Source organism: Schistocerca americana, chromosome 8 (assembly GCF_021461395.2).
Source record: "Schistocerca americana isolate TAMUIC-IGC-003095 chromosome 8, iqSchAmer2.1, whole genome shotgun sequence".
Taxonomy (NCBI): Eukaryota; Metazoa; Arthropoda; class Insecta; order Orthoptera; family Acrididae; genus Schistocerca; species Schistocerca americana.
This window is the reverse complement of record NC_060126.1, coordinates 257,939,853-257,963,108: the sequence shown is the minus strand read 5'-3', so window position 1 is coordinate 257,963,108 and position 23,256 is coordinate 257,939,853. Positions and strand designations below refer to the sequence as shown.

The 23,256-nt window shown below is 39.3% G+C and overlaps 1 protein-coding gene across 1 annotated transcript in view; it reads right to left on the bottom strand.

The window, feature by feature from the left end:
- Window positions 1-23,256, bottom strand: part of LOC124545749 (dynein axonemal intermediate chain 7-like) — a 156,014-nt gene that overhangs the window by 34,928 nt on the left and 97,830 nt on the right. Inside the window, exon 6 of the mRNA XM_047124692.1 lies at window positions 13,148-13,347. Coding sequence (XP_046980648.1) covers window positions 13,148-13,347 — 200 coding nt within the window. The remainder of the gene's footprint in view (window positions 1-13,147; window positions 13,348-23,256) is intronic.

Below are 23,256 nucleotides of genomic sequence, written 5' to 3'. Positions count from 1 at the left end.
AATCCTAAATAATTTACACTCATAATCAGTAAGCTAAGAGCAAATACTAACTTAAGAAAAAAATTTTCAACAGGTATGGGTGAGATTTCAGATTATGTCATTAAATACATTAAATTTCAGGTTACCTCACTGCAGTAAAATTAGCCCACCTTTTCAACAGTTCATTCACAAATGGAATCTTTCCTTCCTGCTTAAAGATAGTGATTCTCAAGCCCTCATTCAAAAAGGATAAGAAAGAAGACATAGCCAATTATAGGCCTACCATTTTGTTATCTGTATTTTCAAAAATACTACAAAAAATTTTCATAACAGATTGCTATATTTTCTAGAAAAATGCAGCACATTATGCACAGTCCAACACAATTTCCAAAAAGGCCAATTGATAGAAAGAGTATAATTTTGACTTTCTGAATGAATTGCTTCAAAAACTTGATAGTAGAGGAAAAGTAACTGGAATAGTCACAAACATAGCATTTCCCACCAAAGACAGAGCTACCAGTGAAAACAGTCATGTGATCTACAAGCTAAGCTGCAACCACTGTGCTGCAGTCTACATGGGCAAGACAACCAACAAGCTGTGTCTGTATGAATGGCCACTGACAAACTGTGGCCAAGAGACATAAAGAGACAACTGGATGTTGCTGAGCACGCCACCCAACACAATGTTCTTCATTTTAATTATTGCTTCACAGCCTGTGCCATCTGTATCCTTCCCACCAACACCAGCTTTCCTGAATTGCACAGATGGGAACTTTCCCTGCAGAACATCATATGTTCCCATAACCCTCCTGGCCTCAACTGCCATTGGCCATTGTCCTTACCCATCTAACCATTTCCCTGTTCCCATTCCAGCACTACACAGCCCTCTTTCCCATCAATACACCCAGGCTTTTTACTTCTCTCCTTTTCTGCTACCCCCCTCTTTCCCCCATGCGTAGTTTCTTTAAATGGCCTGATGATGATGATGATGCCTCATACTCTGAGGAGCATAGGGGACAATGTGGGAGACCCACACCGCTGACTAGGCAAGGTCCTAGCAGAGGTGGTTTGCCATTGCCTTCCTCCGACCATAATGGGGATGAATGATGATAATGAAGATGATGCAACAACAGCCAGTCATTTCAAGGCAGGGAAAATCCCTGACCCAGCCAGGATTGCAACCCAGAACCCCATGCGTGGGAAGCGAGAACATCACTGCAAGACCACGAGCTACAGACTAAATGGCCTACACATATAAATAAATCTTCACCCTGTCTCCACACAGCAAAGACATTGTAGGGATGTATGATTATATTTACGCTGACGGAAAACTGAAGAACAGATATAACAATTATTTTGTGTAACTCATTTGCTCTTTTTCACTGACTGTGGCAACTGTCGGTCTTCTAAGCTGTTGCAAGAAAGATGTATGTAATCGAGTTGTCTCAGTATTGTGTTAAGTAAAGGCTCTAATGCGTGAGAGTTGCAAGTTTTTCGTTCTACTACCAAGAGCTACATTCTATTTTCCATCTCCCAATGCAATGAGGACCTGCATTTTAAATTTCAGCACTTTGGAGAGGAAGTCAACTAGAAGAATAGCCACCATCATTGTTGTACATCATTGGGGAGAAAAGGTAAATACCAAACTGCACACCAAATGATTGTAGGAAGTAAAATTTAAGTAATGTTTCAGAACTGTCACAACCTTCTTAATATGCATGCATCTATACCTGCATATGTTTCTCAGAAGACAACTTTTGGTTTGCCGATAATTGATTCATATATCACTGTCCCCAACCAACATATCTGGTGACCTACAGAAGGATGTCGCCACTGAAAGAGAGTTAGCACATCTGTAATAATTTAAAATAATGATATAATCTTGTAAATTTTCTATTATACTAATTGTTGTCTTCCTCTGTTTCATGAATGGGATGCTTTGTTATTGCAATGAGAAAAGAAAAGGAAATCACACATTGTGCAAAAGATTAAATATAATCAATTGGAGAATTAATTCTGGAATGAGAAAAAAAGCCAACAAAAAGGTAGAAAAATTCACGACCATTATGTGCATGACTGCACTTAGTGGCAGCTCTGTCAACAGCAATTACAGCAATTGTAGTACCTTTCCTAATCCAATTTCCAAATTGAATCATTCCTGCAAAATATGATGACAATTGGACAGAAAATTAATTTTATGGAGAGAAATGTGTGCATACAGTTGAGCTGCGTTGACAATGTACTTTGATAAATGCTAGCGAGGCATCACTGAATAGGTTTCATAGTGGTATCCCCACTATTACAAACAGAATATTTCATTTTCAAAAGTATTAATTTGTTTTCTCATCTTGTAAAAGTATCAAAAAATGAGTACACATGACAGACCCATTGTTGCTGGTCCATTGCTGGATAACAAGGCACCAGATGTCACCAAAATGGATGTGGCAACAAATGAAATCAAAACTGGAAATGTCAGCCACAATGATAACAACCAATTACACTTTTCAATTAACGTGGAAACGTATGATGTAACATTATCACTCAAAATGATACAATGATGACAGTAGATGAGACAGGGAGTATTTTTTCCCATGGCAAAAATGTAACGTATGACAGTGCGGACTTGTTAAATCATTCTTTGCCTACCACACTTATGTCCGATGCAAACATGATTGGACAGGGTGTATTGTACACACTGGAAACCCCAATCATGATGCAAATGTTACAACAGTTACTTAAACAAAGTTTCAATGATTTTTTGAAGCAACAAAATGAAAAATTCAAGAAGATTAATGAGCAAAGTCAAGCACTCATTTTGAAAGAAACGATAGATAAAGACATAAAAGAAATAAAGGATAGAGCTGAGGCTGGTATCCTATACCAAGGCAATAACCTGGCACAGAAGGTAGTCCAGGAACATAAGGGCTATGTAGATGTAATTGAGGAAGCAATGAAGGTACAGAAGGCAGAACTAAAAGCTGAAATAGATCAGAGGTTGAGAGCAGAGGAGGAAAAATTCTGGACTAACATCATTAGTACCATTGAAAAGCAAAGGGAACATTCAACCCCAGCTTATCAGGTGTCAGCTGACAGGACTGATAATCCAAACATCTATCCACACTTGAACCCTAACCTATCACGTGAAATAGATCACCATTATAACATGCAGCACATACTGCTGACATCTGTCCATGTGGTGCAGAGGTATTTTTTTTTTTTTTTTTTTTTTTTTTTTTTTTTGCCGCCTCCCCCCCCAATGGTAAGCATACAAACCCACTCATGTTCATAAGAGCTTTCCGGAACATTTTGCCAAGGAATTGGACCAAAGCACAGAAGATACGCTTTGAGGTAGGTTATGCACAGGGTAACGTCTTGCTGTGGACCACTGACATGGTGAAAAAATGTCACACCTATGAACAGTTTGAAAATGCATTCTTAGTTAAGTTCTGGTCCATTGCACTACAAGAGAGAATGAGGCATAAAGTGTTTAACCCAGTACCATTCAGCTGTAAGAATGGAGGGCTCAGAAGAAACTTCAAGAAGTATCTAAAGAAAACCTGTTACTGGACAAACCCAATATCACATGTAGATGCCCTAGAAATCTTGAAAAGCTGACAGAAATTAATGACCACTCCTGAGCACGGTATAGAGAATTCCCTCTTAGTTCTCAATTCCATTGATCTTATTTACAAAGAGTGACCTGCACAACCACAAAGCAATAACACACAGTCAGACCCCACATGAGCTAATGCACAACACAGTGGGAATGGCAATACTGTAAAGTGGGGTGACTTTCAAAATTGTAAATTCATTTTTGTAAATTGAACGGAAAATTCTTGATATTGACATGAAACGTTTTGGGAAGTTGCAAGAGGGGTTGCTGACTATGATAAAACACATTATACATTTTTATCCCCCATGCTTAGTTTATTTTCTTTTAATTCTTCACTCTTCAATTTCACCCCATGCAACAGGGTCACTTTGAACATGGAAACATTTGCTTATTCTGTGGGAGTCATTTCAATTACTGTTAAATGACAGCCCTATCATATGAAACAGCATGGTATTTGTATATAAATGTAGTTTTGAAAGTAAATTATTTAGGAAAATATGAGTATTTGTTATGAGTTTTCTCTAATCACCTGAAACTTATCGTATGATTACGGCTTAATTTTGCTAATAATGGAAATGGGTGTGAGCTACTTATGAAATAAGAAAACTATTTAAAAACACATCTTTTCAAAACAGTCTGTGTAACTTTTATAAAAGTAATGAAAAAAAGTTATCACATTTTAAGGAAATACATTTTTAAACACTATATGAAAGGAAGTTACCGGGACAGAGTGCCTACTCTAGCAGATGTCATAGACATCAAATTTAAAATCAAAATGAAGCCTTCTCCTTCTATCTACCTTAGGATCAGGTAGAATCCCACAAGTATCACCTTTCTCAAAACCTGACACATTAGGAACATCAGGCCACTCAAGAAAACTTCATCTGATTCCAGCTTGGAATGCCATTTCCTCAGAAATGTAATTTGATCACCAGTGATAACATGTCCATCACAATATTTTACACTTTTATTTCAAGAAAACTTCCATAAAGGTGATGAATCAAAGAATAATGGATGGTGCTGTGCAAAGTCACCCCTTGAAAGACAAGCCTTCACTTTTTATTTATTTATGTCAACAAAAACTAAATGTAATATTTTATGATTTCTGTAAATGTTCATTCAAATGTTAACCTTGCCCACAAAAATTCGTTTAAAATCATAAACTCAAAAATGGTTCTAATAATAGGCAAATGTTTTTGTGGTTATGAAGGAACTTACATTTCCAGAAAAATTATTTTATTTTCTGGCATTGGTATAAAACGTTATTTCATATCGACTGTCATATCATCTGAAATTATCAATTATTGGCAATATTTAATGACTCTGACCTTAGTTCCATATTTACATGCTAGGGTGCAGCATTTACTTTAAAAAGACGCTAAATTGCTGTTCAAAGTCACCTCGCCGTTCGAAGTCACCCCACTTTATGGTAACATCCAACACAGTTGGCAGCCATATCCCCCTTACAACAATACCAACAGAAACCAAACTGGTAACAGAAAGGGGCAAACATTCAAGTGAGGATATAAAATAACCAAGGGCAGAATTTCAGTTGGGCATGATTTAATGGCCAGAGGGGTTATAGTCAGCAAGCGTACAATGTGCCGCTGACTGGTGACAATGACCCAAATGGCCACTGGCAAGTGCAGAATGCAAATGGGCAACAAAATAATCTGCCACTGCCTCACTCCAATCAGTAAAATCAAAATTATGTTTCAAATAGTGGCCAGGGACAACAAAATTTTGAATGAAGAACCACACAAGATACTAACTGGTGAAGCCAGATGCATAATGCGCACATAGTTGAGGATACCCCAAACGAAGAGGTCAGTGCTCAGAGCAATTTGGAAAACTCGAACCGGTCTCAATAGGCCCCCATTCAATGATCAGTAATAGGGGTGTGGGTGTGGAACTAGTTAAAAGCTGTTTTCTTAGATACAACAACAATGGTGATATCAAAGATGACCTGTATCAGGAGGATATTACCAACTCTGTAAATGAAAATGAAGACACAGTACAGGCAGTAATCAGTGGGAAAATATTTGGTTTAATGGTATCCGTAGTATTGGACACTGGAGCTACCACAAATGTAATGTCACAGGATCTGTTTGACCAATTACAAAAATGAGGGCACATACCGATGCTTCCAGTCCAAAATTGTAAAATCTGAACAGCTGTAGGAGGTAAGACTAAAGGCATAAAATTCCAGGCATAGATTCCTATTCAAATTCAGAGCTTCTCTTTACAATGCATTTTTCTTGTGATTGAAAGGCTAATAGTCAACTGCCTTATCGACATGTACACATTTAGCAAGTACCGAGCATAAACTGACATTGGTAAGGGGAAGTGTCATTTCATTATGAATGACCAACAATATTCAGTAGACCTAGTCAAGTAAAATGCCAGAGAAAGCAAACCAAAACACACTGCTGACATTTGAATAAAATTTTTCTATGCTACAGTCATATTTGTAAACACACAGGGAATTAACCAAACACAGGAAGAGGAAATAGGTCCTGAGATTGTGCACAACAAAGTAAGTGACTGAGCACGTCTTACAGAAGAACAAAGGGAAGAACTGCAGGAGCTTTTAACGCATATCTCTCATGTTTTAGAACAACATCCTGGCATAAACAAAGGATAAAATACAAAATTGTGGTGTATCCACATGAAACATTCTATTTTTCATCTTACCCCATCCCATGGGCCAAGAAGGAGGCTGTAAGGAAAGAGATCAATAGAATGCTAAACTGGGAAATAATACAACCATCCTTATCTCCATACTGTAGCCCCATTTTGGCCATTAGCAAATCAGATGGTAGTGTCTGCCTCGTGCTCAATGAACGAGGAATAAATAAATTTACTGTGCCTATCAGGACATGGCCTGAGAACCTGGAAAAACAACTTCTCAAATTCCATAATATTAAGTACCTCACCATAATAGATCTTGTACCCTTGTACTGGCAAATTGCACTACTTGAAGATAGCAATAAGTACACTGCTTCTGTATGTGGGGCAGAAGCTATGAGTTCTGTGTTTTCCCTTTTGGTTTCAACATCAGTGCAGGCATATTTACTTGTGTTTTAGACTGAGTCTTATGACCTGAATTATTAAGTAGAGTCACTGTGTATGTTGATGATTTACTGATTGCTACCCTCACGTGGTCAAAACACTTACGTGTCTTGGCTCAAGTCTTGTATCAGTTTTCAGAATATGGAGTTACAACCAACCTAATGAAGTCACATTACATAAGGAAAGGATTAAATTCCTTGGACTCATAATATCACCTCCAGGCATACTTCCAGGCCCTATGAAGCTTGATGCTATCAGACACTGTCCTGTACATCAAAATAAGAAACAGTTGAAAGGATATCTTGGATCAGTATCTTTCTTCAGAATATTTATTCCACAGCAGCCTTTAAATAGTGATGCTCTATTGAATCTTCTACAGAAGAATCACACTTGGTTATGGACCAAGCAATGCCAAACTGATTTTGACAGCATTAAAGAAGCTCTTTTGAATGCCACAATCTTACATCATCCTGACATGATTCAGAATTTTTGTCTTTGTACAGACACATCCTCACAAGGGCTTGGGGCTTGTTTACTCCTAATCACTGAGACGAATAAGTAGTTTACCCCCAGGGTAACTAATTTTGTTTGTAGGGCCCTATCTGAAGCTGAATGAGCATATTCCATGATGGAATTGGATGCTCTCATGGTAATATGGGCCTTCAAAAAGTTTGAGTACTCCTATGGGAAAAGCATACCAAGGTGTATTGTGACCATCAGTCTTTGTCCTTCCTTCTCACTTGTAAACTCTTACACAGCAGGATCTCTAGGTGGTGTTTGTATTTACAAGAATATGATTTTGAAATTGTGTGTATCAAAAGTAATCAAAACGTAATTGCTGACACCTTATCAAGACTTCCAGAAGGTCTAGATGAATTCTTGGTATTCGTGGAGAACAATTCAGGAATCAGGGTTCTGTTGATAAAAGATAAAACACAACAACCATACTATGTTAGGACGTGTAAAAGCATGGAGCAACTACAGCAGAGAGATCTCAAGTGGCAAAAAGTAAGGCTAAAACTGCTGCAGAACAATGACAAGTTGAAAAAAATGTTTATGCTTTACCAAGGTGTATTGTTTCATCAACACCAACCAGCTCAGAGCCAGTGGCGTGTTTGTTTACCAGAGGATCATGTTAATGACTTTATATTACACAATGTGTGGGGATACTATGGCCTTAGTAAGATAAATACTTATTCCTACTGTTCAAATTTAAGATGAAAAGTTCTGCAGATAGTATGGAAATGTGTGGTGTGTCAGAAGGCTAAGCATACAAACAAGTTAAAACTGATTGAACCATACCAGGTATTGACTAAAAGACCCTTCAAGATAGTTTCCTTGGACCGTATCTGCAAGGGAAAGGAAATGTGCTTTATGTTGTTGAGCTATACAACATTTTCTCCAAGTATGTCAAACTGTATGCTGTGCAGCCAGTGACTGCCAGCTCCATCATCAGAAGAATTACAACAGATTATCTACCCAGAGTGGGAAAGCCGAGACATATTGTTGATGGACAATGTGCCATACTTTACAGGCAACCATTGGAAAGAGTACATAAACACCCAGAACATTAAATATATACTTCTATCCAGGATTCACCCAGAAGGAAGTCCCATAGTGAGGATATTTAACAAATTTAACAGATTTATCCAGACTTACACCCCTCACAAACACACAAGTTGGATCGAATACATTACTTCAGTCCAGAAAGTTATAATTAATCTCCCACATAGCTCAAATGGCTTTAGACCTATGGAATTACTTTTGACAAAAGATGAATAGATGATTGGGAAAAACCTCTAACCATGCACCCTAGGAAGGAAATATCACATAAGGAGAAAATACGTTGGGCACTGGTCAACATTGAAGGAAAGGCTGATTGCAGAAAACAACTGTGTGATAGGAAATTAGGACTACTGTAGAGTACAAAGTGGGACAGCAAGTACTTATTAGGACCCATCCAAGACAGACAAAGTATGGCAAATTGAATTACAAGTTGCAACTGTTGTTCATAGGGCCATTTATATATCAAAAATCCCTCACCCAGGAGTCTATAAGTTAGTATACATAAACAGCGGTAAGGAAAAAGGGCTCTACACACACAAAGATTTACATGAATTTGTGCACTAAATGGAATTTGACACTGATCAGGCATGGCTTGGAGGAATGTATATAAGTGTGTATAAGAGATGACATATTGTCTGCTTGAATAACTTACTGCAGTTGATGTTTAATATTAAGGAAAGATTTCATTTTTGCCTATTTTGTGTGTGATGCCTTATTAGGATATAAGTTTTAATTACGTAAGATTTTATTATATGTTTACAAGCAAGAGCAGAACAGAAATCTTTGCCTTTGCCGAATGCAAGAAATTGTTTTATTTAACATTATACTGTGTAAACACACTGTAGGTGTACAGTTGAGACACAGCACATGTAAGTAGCAAAATGGGGTGAACAGAACTGCGCACATGCAGCACCTAGCCTTAAGCCTGACAACCTCGCGAATGCGCACAGCACAGCATAAGCTGATGGATCACAGATGACAATAGCTTAGCAGAGAAATGTCAAGCAATCTACATTTAGAGAAATCTTATAATGTGAGTTGACTAGTAAGGAAATAAAATGTCTACACTACGGAACTAAAGTAACATTAAGAAATTAGGAAGAACTAAACTAAGATACACACACACACACACACACACACACACACACACACACACACCGACACACACACACACACACACACACACACACACACACACACACATGCAGAGGATGAAGTAAACACAGTTTACAGAAGACTAGTTACATACTACCATACTATGTACACATTATTTAAATTGATACATGTGGCTATTTACACACTACATGAAAGGGATATCTACATGAAGACTGAAGGAATATAAATTAAGCCTTGAATATGCTGTGAGAGATAGTATTGTGGCCCGCCTAAGGCAACACATTTCTTTCCAGGTGCAAAAAGGTAAGTAAAAACAACCTCAGTACTAACATGTACACTCTTAAAACTCATAAAAAACTGATAAAATATGAACTGCATACTAATAGAAATTGAAAATATGAATACTGGAAGCATGATGCATTAGTAGCCAGTGAGCAACTATGAACTTAGTTTTAAGTTAGTATTTAAGTGTCCTTCCAGCAAACGATGTAGAGTCATGTCCTGTGTAAAATAGCGAACACAATAGTTAGGTGTTTGGTACCAAAGCATAAGGGCTGCACCGATAATAAATAATTGTATGTATAAAAATATGTGTGAGTGTGATGGTGTGAATGCATGTATGAAATAGCTACAGTACACCACATGCATAAAATGGTTGAACTTAGGTCTTGTGTAACTGAATAAAAAGGGGTAGGTTCTTTAAATGGCCTATGCAGATAAATAAATATTTGCGCCATCTCCATATGGCAAAGATATCATAGGGATGTATGATTATATCTAAACTTACAGAAATTTGAAGTACAGAAATAGCAATTATGTTATGCAACTCATTTGCTCTTTTTCACTGTATTCGATGTCTGTCAGTCTTCTTATCTGATGCGAGAAAGACGTATGTGATCAAGTTGTCTCAGTATTGTGTTAAGTAATGGTTCTAATGTGTGGGAGTTGCGAGTTTTTCATTCTACTACCAAGCTAAGTCCTAATTTCCTTCTCCCGATGGGGTGAGGACATTCATTTTAAAATTCAGCTCTTCGGAGAGGAAGTCAACTCGAAAAAAGAATAGCTGTCACACCCACGCCAGCATTGTTGAACATCAGTGCGGAGAAAAAGTTAAATGCCAAGCTGCACACATAAAAATTACAGGAACCAACATTCAAGTAATGTTTCAGATTTACCACAACATTCTTAACGTGCAGGCATTCATACATGCATGAGCTACTGGAAAGACAATTTTTGGTGCAGCTTTCTGATAACTGATGCATATATCTCTCTCCCCAACTAATATGGGTATATTGCATTTGTGTGTGTGTGTGTGTGTGTGTGTGTGTGTGTACTAATATGGGTATATTGCATTTGTGTGTGTGTGTGTGTGTGTGTGTGTGTGTGTGTGTGTGTGTGTGTGTGTGTGTGTGTGTGTGTAAGTGTACGTTCTCTATTTTTGACAAAGGTCTTGATGGCCGAAAGCTCACTTTCTGACAGTTTTTTTGTAGTGCCTAGCTGTGACTCAGCACCTCCGCTATATGGTGAGTAGTAACTACCTTTTTAATAATACTGTAACAATTAGTTTCAATCATATCTTACTAGTTGCAAGCACGTAGTTGAAATACAATTTCAAAAAGATAATAAATCAACCAGACACTATTCTGATTACATAGAAGTAAAGTGTGTCACAACACAGGGTTCAGTACTGCGTCCCATCTTATTTTTAATATATATAAATTACATAGCATTAACCAAACAGCATCATAGCACTACCAAGTTTTCAGATGGCACTAGCATTTTAGTTGGTGGGAAGAGAGCAGGAAAGTTACAGACAACACTTTCTGAGATTTTAACTAGTGTTGTAAAGGGGTTTATCAAAGACAAACTAATAATAAATACATAAATGTGAAACAGTAGTATTTAATTTTCATAATGTCAAGAGAAACAGTAAAGTGGACATAAGAATTTAGATATCAACACAGATAGAGCAAGTGTAACTAACACAAAATTTCTGAGCTCTGGATCCAAGATAAGCTCAGACAGGGCACTCACACTGACAGCATTTTTAAGAGATTAAGTACCATATGCTGTTTAGTGAGAGTTTTTGAAAACTGTTGTCATAAGGACTGTCTAATGACTGTTTACTATTCTAATACACATTCTGTTCTGAAACATGGGATCACTTTCTGGGGTTACTCATCATCCTGCCTAAAACTCTTCAGAATGCAAAAAAGAATGGTGAGAATCATGGCTGTAATGAAAAAGAACAGGGCCTACAGACCACTATTGAGAAAGGTGTAGAGTCTTCCTCTTCTACATCTTGTTAAGTGCCATTCCCCCCCCCCCCCCCCCCCCCCACTCCCTCGTGTATAGTTTTTCTAAATTTTCTGTCTTTCTGAAACCATATACAAAAAGAGCCCATTAGAATTTTCACATGATTTTGTGGAATTTCAAAGATTTTTTCTGACACTTTCCATGAATTATTTACTTTTCTCAATTTGTTTTATTTTGTTTCTTGATTGGCATATGTCACTGACTCATTCCATATCCTAGTGAGAAGCTGGAATTATGACCCTGTACATCTTATTTGCACATTTCAATGAAATGGACATTAACCTGCTGTTCAAAAGCATCAAGCAAGCCATGAAACCGAAAAAGCCTTGCAAAACTGGAAACAAAACGCCTACATGAAGTGTATTTTTAGTATTCTTTTGCATGTTTCACTTTTGATCAGTCTGTAATGTCCAAACTCCATGGTGTTATTATTTGTCAATCTTGTTTCTTTCAAGTCTAAAATTTTAATTTTTTTCTTTTAGCATTTTTCTAATGTGTAGTGCTTTCTAGGTTTGGAGAGTGGGCTAGAGTTGACCAGGAAACTCCAGTTATCTATGATAATTCCTATCTACAACAGATTAAAAGTAGTTGGAAAATTTCCAATCAAGACCTGATGGAACTTTTCTCAGTTACAGGAATCTGAAATACCACAAAAATTCTGGCCAGATTTGAACTCATTGTTATTTATAAATTATGTAATTCATGATTGTGGATGTTTGAAAAGTTTTCTGGCCCTTAGAAGCAAATTTGCCACAAATATAATTTTTCATTTCTATATCAACTTTTTAGCATACTGTGATGCTACACTGTGAAGATTAGTTTGCAAATGCTCATAAAACAAAACTACATAATTTATTATTATTTTACAATGTAATTACAACATTAGACAAAACAAATGTACTATTTATATTTTTATTATGACACTATTGATACTCAACCAATGTTTCATTATAACCTGGCGTTAACAACTTTTAGAATATTTTCTATAATGTAAAAACTTTATCATCAACTGTTATTTCAAAAACCAGCTGTTGAAAAGGTTATTATCATGGAAAGTCTTCAGAGTTGTGGGATTTAGAAAGACAATGAAACTGTTCTCAAGTATTTATGTTTGTTCTGAATTTATGTTCTTTCTTGAGACACTGAACTGAGTTGGTGATTGTGGAGTGTTTCACACTGAATGTGAATAAAGCCACATATTCTGAAAATATGAACTAGTGCTTCAAGTTGTCTAACAAATGATCCAGGACCTGATTGATGGAATTAAAATGATGCAGACCCCTAGATACTGAAGCCATTTTAAAGTTAAGTAAACTACTTTTTATAAAATATGATGATGTCTTTCTTATTATGCAGTTACATTGTTAATACAGGGCTGCTCACTTACATGCAACATCAGCAAAAATAAACATTTTACATGTACTTTATTACGAGAGAATAATTACAGTATATTATATGTACTATGTTATGTTGCCATGAACTCACTTGGGCTCATCTGGTGGTGGAGCGTGACCTCGTGGCAATGGCAGCAGAGCCCACAGGAGCAGTAGCAAGTGACTTGATTTGATGCGGAAGCTTGCCTCATTCAGCCCTGTCAGTGTCATCGATTGTTCCATGTTGCTCAACAGCTTGTAGCAGGCATTGTCCAGATGGCGCTGCTGCTCTGCACGGAAGTCATTCCTCACCTGCAACAGTATTCACATTAATTTTGCTAGTGTGTGACAGAAAACTGTAAAGGCTCAAGATAATAAAACTGACATCCACTACTAGGGAAAGAAATAAAATATCTTGACTTGAAAGAGAGATGGCAATGACATCAGGGAAATTTGGTTCTCATTGTCGGGGTGAGTGAGTGAGGGGATAAAAGTTGTGGGGATTGGTAGAAAGGTACCCCCTCACCCCCTGGTTGCTCCTCTCCTCTCCCATCCCCGCCCCCTGCCACGTCTTCACCGTTGTGTCCCCCCTACCCTCCATCTCTACACCCTCCATCTCCTTTCCCGAGGTGGCTTCCGTCAACTCCCCCTCCCGGATGATGCCCTCTCTCCCTCCATTTATCCTTCCTATCAACTCTGATCCTCAATCCCCCTCCTTTCCTCTGTCCTTTCCCTGGGCTCCCTCTTCCCCCCCCCCCTTCCGTCCTGTTTTTCTCCCCACTAAACCTCTCCCTACCTCCCTTCTCCCCCCCAGTCCTTTTGTATTCCCCTCCTCTGCCTACCCCACTCCCTGTCGCGTCTGCCCCCCACCCCTCTTATGGGTCCTCATCCTCCTTCAGCTCCCTTCCCGGCTCCCCCCTTCGCTTTTACTCTCCTTTCCCCCCTTTTTTGTTTTCCCATCTTCTGTCCAGTTTCCCCCCACCTGCTCTCGACTGTGGTGTCACATTTGCCAACTTTTTAGTGCAGTGTTCCAGTGACTATTCAGTGTTGTTTGTCTTTCTCGTGTTGTGAACAGAAACCATGCTGTCGCTAGGTGTGAATTTTATGTCCTTTGCGAACAGAATCCAGACTGTCGCCGTGTTTTTTTTAATTGTCTATTGTTTTCCCTGTCTGCTTCGTATGTATTTTTATTAGCGTCATCATCCCTGTGTTGTTGTTTTAAGTTCCACGATTTCTTTTCGCCTTGTTACTCTCTAAGTCTCCGATTTTATCACCTGTTTTTTATTATTTGTTCTCTTGATCTTTGTCACAAAATCTGTCGGCTGAAGAGCGGCATACTAAGCTGCTGCCAGCCCGCCCCCTTCGGGGGGAATTGAAATTCAATAAATGAAAAAAAAAAAAAAAAAAAAAAAATATAAAGGTTTAGGCTTGGGTGGTTGACAGCTTAGAAGGAGGCAGGACATGTACAGGATGGAAATGTGGGAGTGAGAGGTAGCAGGTGCATAGTTTAGAAATGTGACACATGGACACCAGAACCACTAAGCTCACGCAGTGCATACTGATGACGATGTTAGGAGTGGATTAGTAGGGAGGTGACAGAATAGAGAAAGGGGAGCCTGAGGGGAGTCAGATGTAGGTGCAAGGGGTTAGCAGAGACTGGGATCAGGAAGATTATGTGACTGAATGACATGTTGTAAGGATAACTCTAATATACATAGTTCAGAAAACCCAGTACTGGGAGAAAGGATCCAGATTGCACAGCTTTTGAAGTAGTCATTGAAACTAAACATGCTGCGCTCAGCAGCATGTTCTGCCACTGGGTGGTCATATCTGTTCTTGGCCATAGTTTGTCAGTGGCTGATCATTCAAGTGGACAGTTGGCTGATGGTCATGCCCACTTAAAATGATGTGCACCAATGCAGCAGAGTTGGTATGTAAAGTGGTTGCTTTCACATGTATACAAGTGTTACACAGGCTTATGACTCATTTGGCAAGGGGTTGAGAGTAGGTGTGGAATATGGGTGGATTAGGATACTGCATAGTTTAGGTGGGTGGCAGAATACCACTTTAGAAGGGGTGGGAAGGTTTGTGGATACAATGTTCTTCTTTTCTGGGCATAATGTTAGATAGCCAAAGCCCTGGTGAAGGAATCATTTATTTGTACCAGTCCAGAATGATATTGTCTTTTTAGCTGATTATTGGGGGTGGTGAGATGATTAGCAGTGTTTGAGGATATTGTGTGAGAAATCTGCCTGAAGACTAGGTTTGGGAGCAGTGACAGCTGTCCAAACACAAATGCTGTTAATGGTTTGTGGGCTTTATATGAACAACAATGTGGATCAAGCCATCAGAAAAGTGGTACGATGGGCTGAGGAGGACCAGATGAAGCTGATGTGGGAGAATGTGCTGAGACAATGGAGGAATAAAGAAAGACTGTCTTGATAATGAGTCCAGATAACGGAGATACCATCAATGTACCTGAACCTTCCTAGCCTCCCAAAACCCCAAACATTACATTTGCAAACATTATATTCTACCAGAACTTTCCATGTTATCTTATTTCTTACTTATGAATACCATCAGAGCATCAGAATAAATTCAGTGAGACACTTTCAGGTTTTTTCTTCTGTATTTTATCTTCATATTTCTTGTAATGCTAAAATATCTCCAGTTCTTCCAACACATTCATTTTATGATCTTTCTTTAGTTGGTGGAGTACTTTAACACTGTGCTCCATTAGTGTCAAAATGTATATCTTGTTAGTATGTGTATTGCTGATTTTGTGTGTCTGTTGTGTGTGTACGCTCTAATCTGCTCTGTACACCAGAATAGAAATCTTGGGCAGTTAACTCTTGTCAGAACATGGAATATTGCTGTCAGCTGTTTATATGACTGTGATAGTCAAATTCTAATAGGGACATATACTGATCAGTTACATACAGATCATAGAAGAAAAGTATTGTATCACAGAATTGTAAACAATGTCTCATCATAGTGTTAAGAAAGGAATTATGAGAGGAATGTTAGGTAACATTTATAAACCAAACAGCGTAAATGGAACATTTAACACTTTCTCAAACATATTACTACTCAGAGCCTTACTTTTCTCTAAAGCAAGCAAGGGTAAGATCAAAATGAGGCAAAGATGTTGGATAGTTAACTATTGCAAATAAAGCACCTTATCCTTGGAAGATACAGTAGGTTTCAACCTAATACAGAAAACAAGTTGTAGTAAAGATTTGAAACCCTTAACGTGAAACAAACAAAAATAGTGATTCTAACGCAACTGAGGCCCCAGAAAACACCTCTGGCAAAAATGATGACATGCTGCACCATACTGTTGGCGCAGGTCATCGAGGGTGGCTTGATAATAATCAGGTAGCAGAGCCCATGAGATGAAATGAAACTTTCTGTGCAAGTTGATAAACAGGAAGCAGAGTGTCCAAAACCCTGTACAGACATGCAAGGTGATAAAATCAGTACACAAATGGCATGGACAACTAACAACTCAGTACTCAGCAACAACACTCAGCACAAAGTGTAAGGTGGGGTCAGCTGTAGGTGTTGAACACATTTTAAGCACTGGTCCACTTGGCTTACAACCATCTACAGGTAAACACTTCTGTCAGTGGGACTGCTCACAATATGCATTGCATGCATCCTCCAGTGTCACCCAACATGCAACCAGAAAATTTGACAATGCACTGTCATGGGAAGAGGCAGACATGGACTGTTTCATTTGGGTACTGAATGCATGCAGAAGATGCTCCACTGCTGAGATAGAAGCCGCATGAAATGGGGTGGTAGTCAGAGGATGGGCAACATTGTGAATGTAAAAAGTTTTCAAAGTACTGTGACAAAAATTGCCTAGCACTATCAGACATGACAGTTCTAAGGGAACCCTCAATGGCAAAAATAATCAAACACATACAAAGAGTGGCAGTCAATGATAGGGACAACATCTTGGCAATGTATATGAAAATGGACAATGCTTTGATCAGCAACAACCAGATGATGCAAGAAAGTGGACCCATGAAATTGACATGCACCCTGTCCCAGGGGTGCTCTATGACCAGGCAAAGAGAGAACTGGTGCAATGGTCCAGCCTGATTCTGTGTACAGCCCCCGAAAGCCCACACCAGAGGTTCAATATCATCATTGATCACCAGGCAGCAGATGTGATATTGTTCCAACACATTTGTAGGAGCTATATCTCAGTGTGGCACATGCAGCAACTGGAGTATGTGACAATGCAACACCAGTGGGAAGAGACTACTTGATAGCATTACTCCTCCATGGCAAACATGAGGACCCCCTGGACAACTCTAAGTTGAGTATGCAGGACGAAATGTGTATGTCACACCGGATCTGCACTCAAAGAGATGCGTTCTGTCCAACCTAAATGGACAGCTGAAATGATTTTTCAGAAAAGTGGTTCAGCAGCCATGTGGGGTCATCTTCTCACGCTGTCAACAGAAAATCCAACACGATCTGCTGTATGGTATCATCCAATGTGAACATGAGGAGTTCCTGCCCATGAAACTATAGATTGGGCCCCAATGGTAGCTGTGATAGTGCATCTGTACTGGCATGCTGGAAATGGAATGGTAATGAATATCATACCAATAGTTACTGAGAAAGAGAGGCCCACTTCTGCAGTCAGTGGACAGTCTTATCCAGGAGCTTGGAACAAGGGCCAAAAAGGAAACTGGTGGCTTGTGAAGAACCTCACCCCATACAGGAAAACATGAAACTTCTTAGTTCTGAAAATAATAGCCAGCACCATCTTTCCCACCTTTGAATAATTACACTGCACAACAGAAACTGTCCTTGATGTATAAGCAATGGTTTGTTCTGTACCATCTGGTTCTGATGAGACAGGATGTCATTAGTGTCAAAGGTACCGTATTTACTCGAATCTAAGCCGCACTTTTTTCCAGTTTTTGTAATCCAAAAAACCGCCTGCGGCTTAGAATCGAGTGCAAAGTAAGCGGAAGTTCTGAAAAATGTTGGTAGGTGCCGCCACAACTAACTTCTGCCATCGAATATATGTAGCGCTACAACAGACATGTTTTGCAGGCACAAAGATAAATACTGGCGCCAAAACCTCTTCGTCAGTAAATAAATTTAAAAAAAAAAAGGTGGAAAACGAGCTTTTTTCTCCGCCCCAAGTTTCGACCACTGCACTTTCATACATTATCCAACAAAGTAAATAGAAATTTCGTATTGTTCATCTTCTAGCAGCATTTCAATGTACTACGAAAATCCGACTGGCAAGACTGTTTGGGATGTTTGTGAATATGGGAAACTTTACGTCCTGAATTTTTTCCTACCTGTGAGAAGAGATGGTTGCTACTAGGAACTTTTATGAATTGTGAATCACATGCAGTATTCTCTTCACCATAGGAATAATATGAATATAAACATTTTGCCATGTATTTTTTCGTGTTTGCTGCTGTCTCATTTAAATCCTGTCTGCCTAATAAACTACGAAACTAGAGCGAGAGCACAGCAAACAGGGAAGAATACACAAATCATGTCATGTTTGTATTCGTATTATTCTTATACCTAATAGTGATACAGTCAGAAATGAAGCACGGCAATTGACTAGATTTTAAAATCTAAGATGACTAATTTCTGTGGAGAATATAATGTACTAAAGAGGCGTCTGCAAACATTTTTCAAACGGAGAAAAATGTTCGCTAAACTCTCATTCAGAACATCTTCCATCATATGCAGTCTATTATTTGGTTCTTGCTGATCATTATCAAAGCAAGCAGCAGTGTAAGTAACCGCGCACATGAGCAAGCCAAGGCGCGAGCGGCTACAGGCCGTAAACACTCATTATCAGAATGCGACAAACAATGCATGACACAGTACAGTAATGCATTTTCAGCTTAGAGTGACGTAAACACATAACGGCACTTATCAGATCAAAGAAAAATAAGCAATCAATTCAAACCAGACAAAGCACGTGAAAAAGGAAGGGTACTCGTATAAATACGGATGGAGTGCCTGACGCATAGCAATGGCTACCTGGTAAAGCTGAACTGCTAAGCTTACGACTCGAACCAAACTACTGTAGCTGTATCGTCGTTCATTCGACCTCAATTGTGTCTCGTATCATAATGGACCAACTTAGTTTCGATTTGGAGGTGCGGCCTAAAACTTTTATCTCCCCTTGAATTTCGAGTCTCAAATTTCAGGTGCGGCTTAGAATCGGGAAAATTTTTTTCCTTGATTTCGAGTCTCATTTTTCGGGTGCGGCTTAGATTCAAGTGCGGCTTTGATTCGAGTAAATACGGTAAGTGTTAAAAGTTTATCTGACATAAAAGAAGCCAGATAGGGAACAGAACACAAATGCTGGTTGAGACACTGAAAAGCCCTTTGACAGTCCACAGCCCAGACAAACTTAATGCCCTTCTGGTGAAGCCAGTTAAGAGGCTGGGAGGTGTGTGCAGCTTGGGGAATGAAATGAGAATAATATGAAATCTTGCACAAGAAAGACTGAAGCTTCTTTGAGTTCGTGGGTGGTAGGAGGCTGACGATGACTTTGATGTGGTCATCCAGAGAGATGAGACCATCTGTACAAAGCACAAGACTCAAAAAAGAACCTTTGGAGAGAAAAAAAACTGCATTTTTTCAGCTTGCAATGAAGGCCATTCTCCAGGAGGCATTGGAAAATCAACTGAAGGATTCGTAAATGGTCCTTCCAAGTAGGGCCTATTACCCAGATACTATCAAGGTAATTGACACGACAGCAAATGTCCTGAATAAACTGTTTCAAATACCATTAATAAATTCCAGATGCAGATGAGCTTCCAAAAGTCAAATGATTAAACTGGTAAAGTTCAAAATGGGTGCTGAGGCCCAAGGAAGTCTGAGAAACTGCATGCAATGGCATCTACAGGTAGGCACCACACAAGTCAATTCATGAAAAATACTGGCCTCCCCACAACAACTCTGATTACTCTGCCTGCTACAGAACTGAATATGAATCAGTGGCAAAGTGCACATTGACCCTCAGTTTAAAATCAACACAAAGGTTCACATGGCTGTCAGGTTTCTGAATCACCTCTAAAAGGGTGGCCCATTGACTTGATGAACTAGGAGAAACAATGTCTTGATTCTGCCAACACTGCAACTCAGCCTTTACCTTGTCACACATGATGAAGGGAATGGGGCAAGGGTGACAAAATTTAGATACTGCCAACAGCTTAATAGAAACATGTGCCTTGAAATTTTTGCCCAACCCAAGGTATTCTCAAACAGTAGGCTGTAACACAACAGTAAGGAGCCCAACTCATGAAAAGGAATGGATTGGAACACAAAATGCACTTCATCAACAATCTGGAAACCAAGAACAGAAATATGTCTAGACCAAAAATATTTTGTGCCAGTGGTGAATTGATTGCTAACAATGTAAACTGCTGTTCCAAATTCGTACAGCATGGGATATAGAGAGTTGGCACATAATGGAATGCACAGTTTACTATAAGATACAATATGACATAGTGGCTGCTGCAGCTCCAAGCACCCCTAGAGCCTGTACGTATCCAAATTAATGAGGCTGTCACTCCCATGTTGACATGAAATTTGACAGTCGCACATCCACCACAAACATCAGCAAAATGCACTGGGGTGACAAATGTTGGGCATCAGAAACATCCCAAGAGTCCAGAGAAAACAAAGGGGCACTGCCAACTGACCCGTGGCCTGCCAACTGTCACAAACAATTGCCAAATGGCCTATCCAATGGTATAAAACTGCTGTGGACAGGAATTACAAAAAATTGACTGATGTGAACCCACTGAGCTCAGTGTGGGTGAAGAGGGGGAGCATCATGACATCACTGCACCAGAATCATCAATGGCGGGGCACCACACAGGACACCAGGGCCTGTTTACCATAGACACCAATAACTAATTGAGCTACCTTCCAATTATGAGAAAAGAGGTCTCTCACCATCACTGTCTTCTCACATTTTGGACAACTTTGTATAAACCCATGCTGCTGTACACCAGGACAGATGATACCCCTTACCTGATAGTGCAAAAGAACTGGCACAGGCATTCTCCCATCTTCCTGTAGATTCATTCAAACTGCCACATGGCATCAGGGTTGACAGAGGTTTGGAAGAAATCTGCACAATGGACAACTGGCTTGCCACAGCTGGAGCAAGTGTGTAAATCAAATCTGCAATCTGCATATCTGTATATGCCAAGCATTGCATGCACTCTCCATGGCCAGTTTCCAAACCATTCCATTGAGCTTTTCATACCAGCTCACCTGCCTTCATTGTGATGTCCAGTAATGGAGATAATAAAATGACACTTTCAAATAAGTGGGAACCAAATTCAATGATTACTTCATTGCAGTGAAAGAAAATGTTGCATCCACTAATACACAACCACATACAGATGCACTACTCTTGTTGGTCCAAGCACTGCATGGACACTGAAAGACAATTCACTATGTCACTAAAAAGTAGTAATTCTGCTGGGCATAATGGTGTTCCTACTTGAAAATTTTCTACATTCTTGTGCTGACTTGATATGTTTGTACTTAGGTTATCTTTCTAATAAATCAATGACTCAGAGTGTATATCCTGATATACTTAAATATGTTGTAGTATCACCCATCAATAAAACTGGAAATAAAAAAAAAACCATCTCAAATTACAGATTTACTTCACCCCTTCCAAATTTATGAAATTGTTTGAAAAAGTGCTCTATGACAGAATACTGGTGCATTTAACTAAGCAGAACTTTCTTCACCTTTGTAAAGGATTCTTCACAGAGAGAGCAATATGAGGCTCCACAAATGAAGTATTGGCAGAGGTAAACAAGAAAATTATTTTGTTGGTATATAAACTGATGGAAAAACATTGCAACACCAAAACAAAATTAATGTAGAGTAATGAAATTTCAGGAATACATTTGTCTAGGTAACACATTTATGTGATTGACATTGCAAGATCACAGGTTAGTATAAGTGTGAGATAAACCATTGCAAATGAGAAACGCTGGTACATTAATAATCAGTGTAACTGCCAGAATATTGAACGTGAGCATGCAAATACACACATTCTGGATGTCAGTTTGTGGGATGAAGCTTCATGCCTACTGTGCTTGGTCAGTCAATACAATGACAGTTACCACTGTTTGTGGAAGGCATTGGAGTTGTTGTACAATGATGTCCCATTTGTGCTTGACTGGAAACCAATCTGTTGACTGAGCAGGCTAAGGCAACATGTTGACACTTTGTAGAGCATGTTGGGTCACAACAGTAGTATGTGAGCGAGCATTAACCTGTTGGAAGACACACCCTGTAATGCTGTTCATGAATGGCAGCAGAACTGGTCAGACTGCCATATTGATGAACAAACTTGCAGTCAGGGTAAGTGGCATAACCATGAGAGTGCTCCTGCTGTCACATGAGATTGCAGATAGGTTGGTTGTAGGCCCTCAACTGGCCTCCTCCTAACTGACACACAGCCATCATTGGCACTGAGAGAAAAGCCGTCACTAGAAAACTCAACAGACCTCCACCCTACCCTCCAATGAGTTCTCGCTTGACACCATTGAAGTCACAAATGGTAGTGATTTGGGGTCAGTGGAATGCATTCTGCGGGTCACCTTGCTGAGGGCTGTCCTTCAAGTAATTGATTTGTAATTTTGGTGTCAATAGCTACCCAAATTGCTACTGTAGGTGCAGTATGACGCACCAGTCATATGCTGAACATGATGGTCTTATCTCTCAGTAGTGCCACATTGCCATCCAGAGCCCGGTCTTCCTGCAACCATACAGAACATGATGGTCTTATCTCTCAGTAGTGCCACATTGCCATCCAGAGCCCGGTCTTCCTGCAACCATACATTCTCGTGACCACCGCTTCCAGCAGTCATGTACATTGGCAACATTCCTGCCAAGTATTTCTACAATATTGCAGAGGGAGCATCCAGCTTTGCATAGCAGGAACATCCATCTTCACATAGCCCTATTACACAAACTCATTCAAACTCAGTTTGGTGTTGATAATAGTGTCTTAGTCCTCTTAAAGGCATTTTTGACTAACATCAACTCACCGTGACCAATCTCAAAGGTAACTAATGCTCATGACCATTTGCATTTAAAGCAAACCTGATTTGCATCTTCACAGCTGGCACAAAATTTGAATAGATATCAACTTTCAGATGTAGAACGATATCTACCAACTTT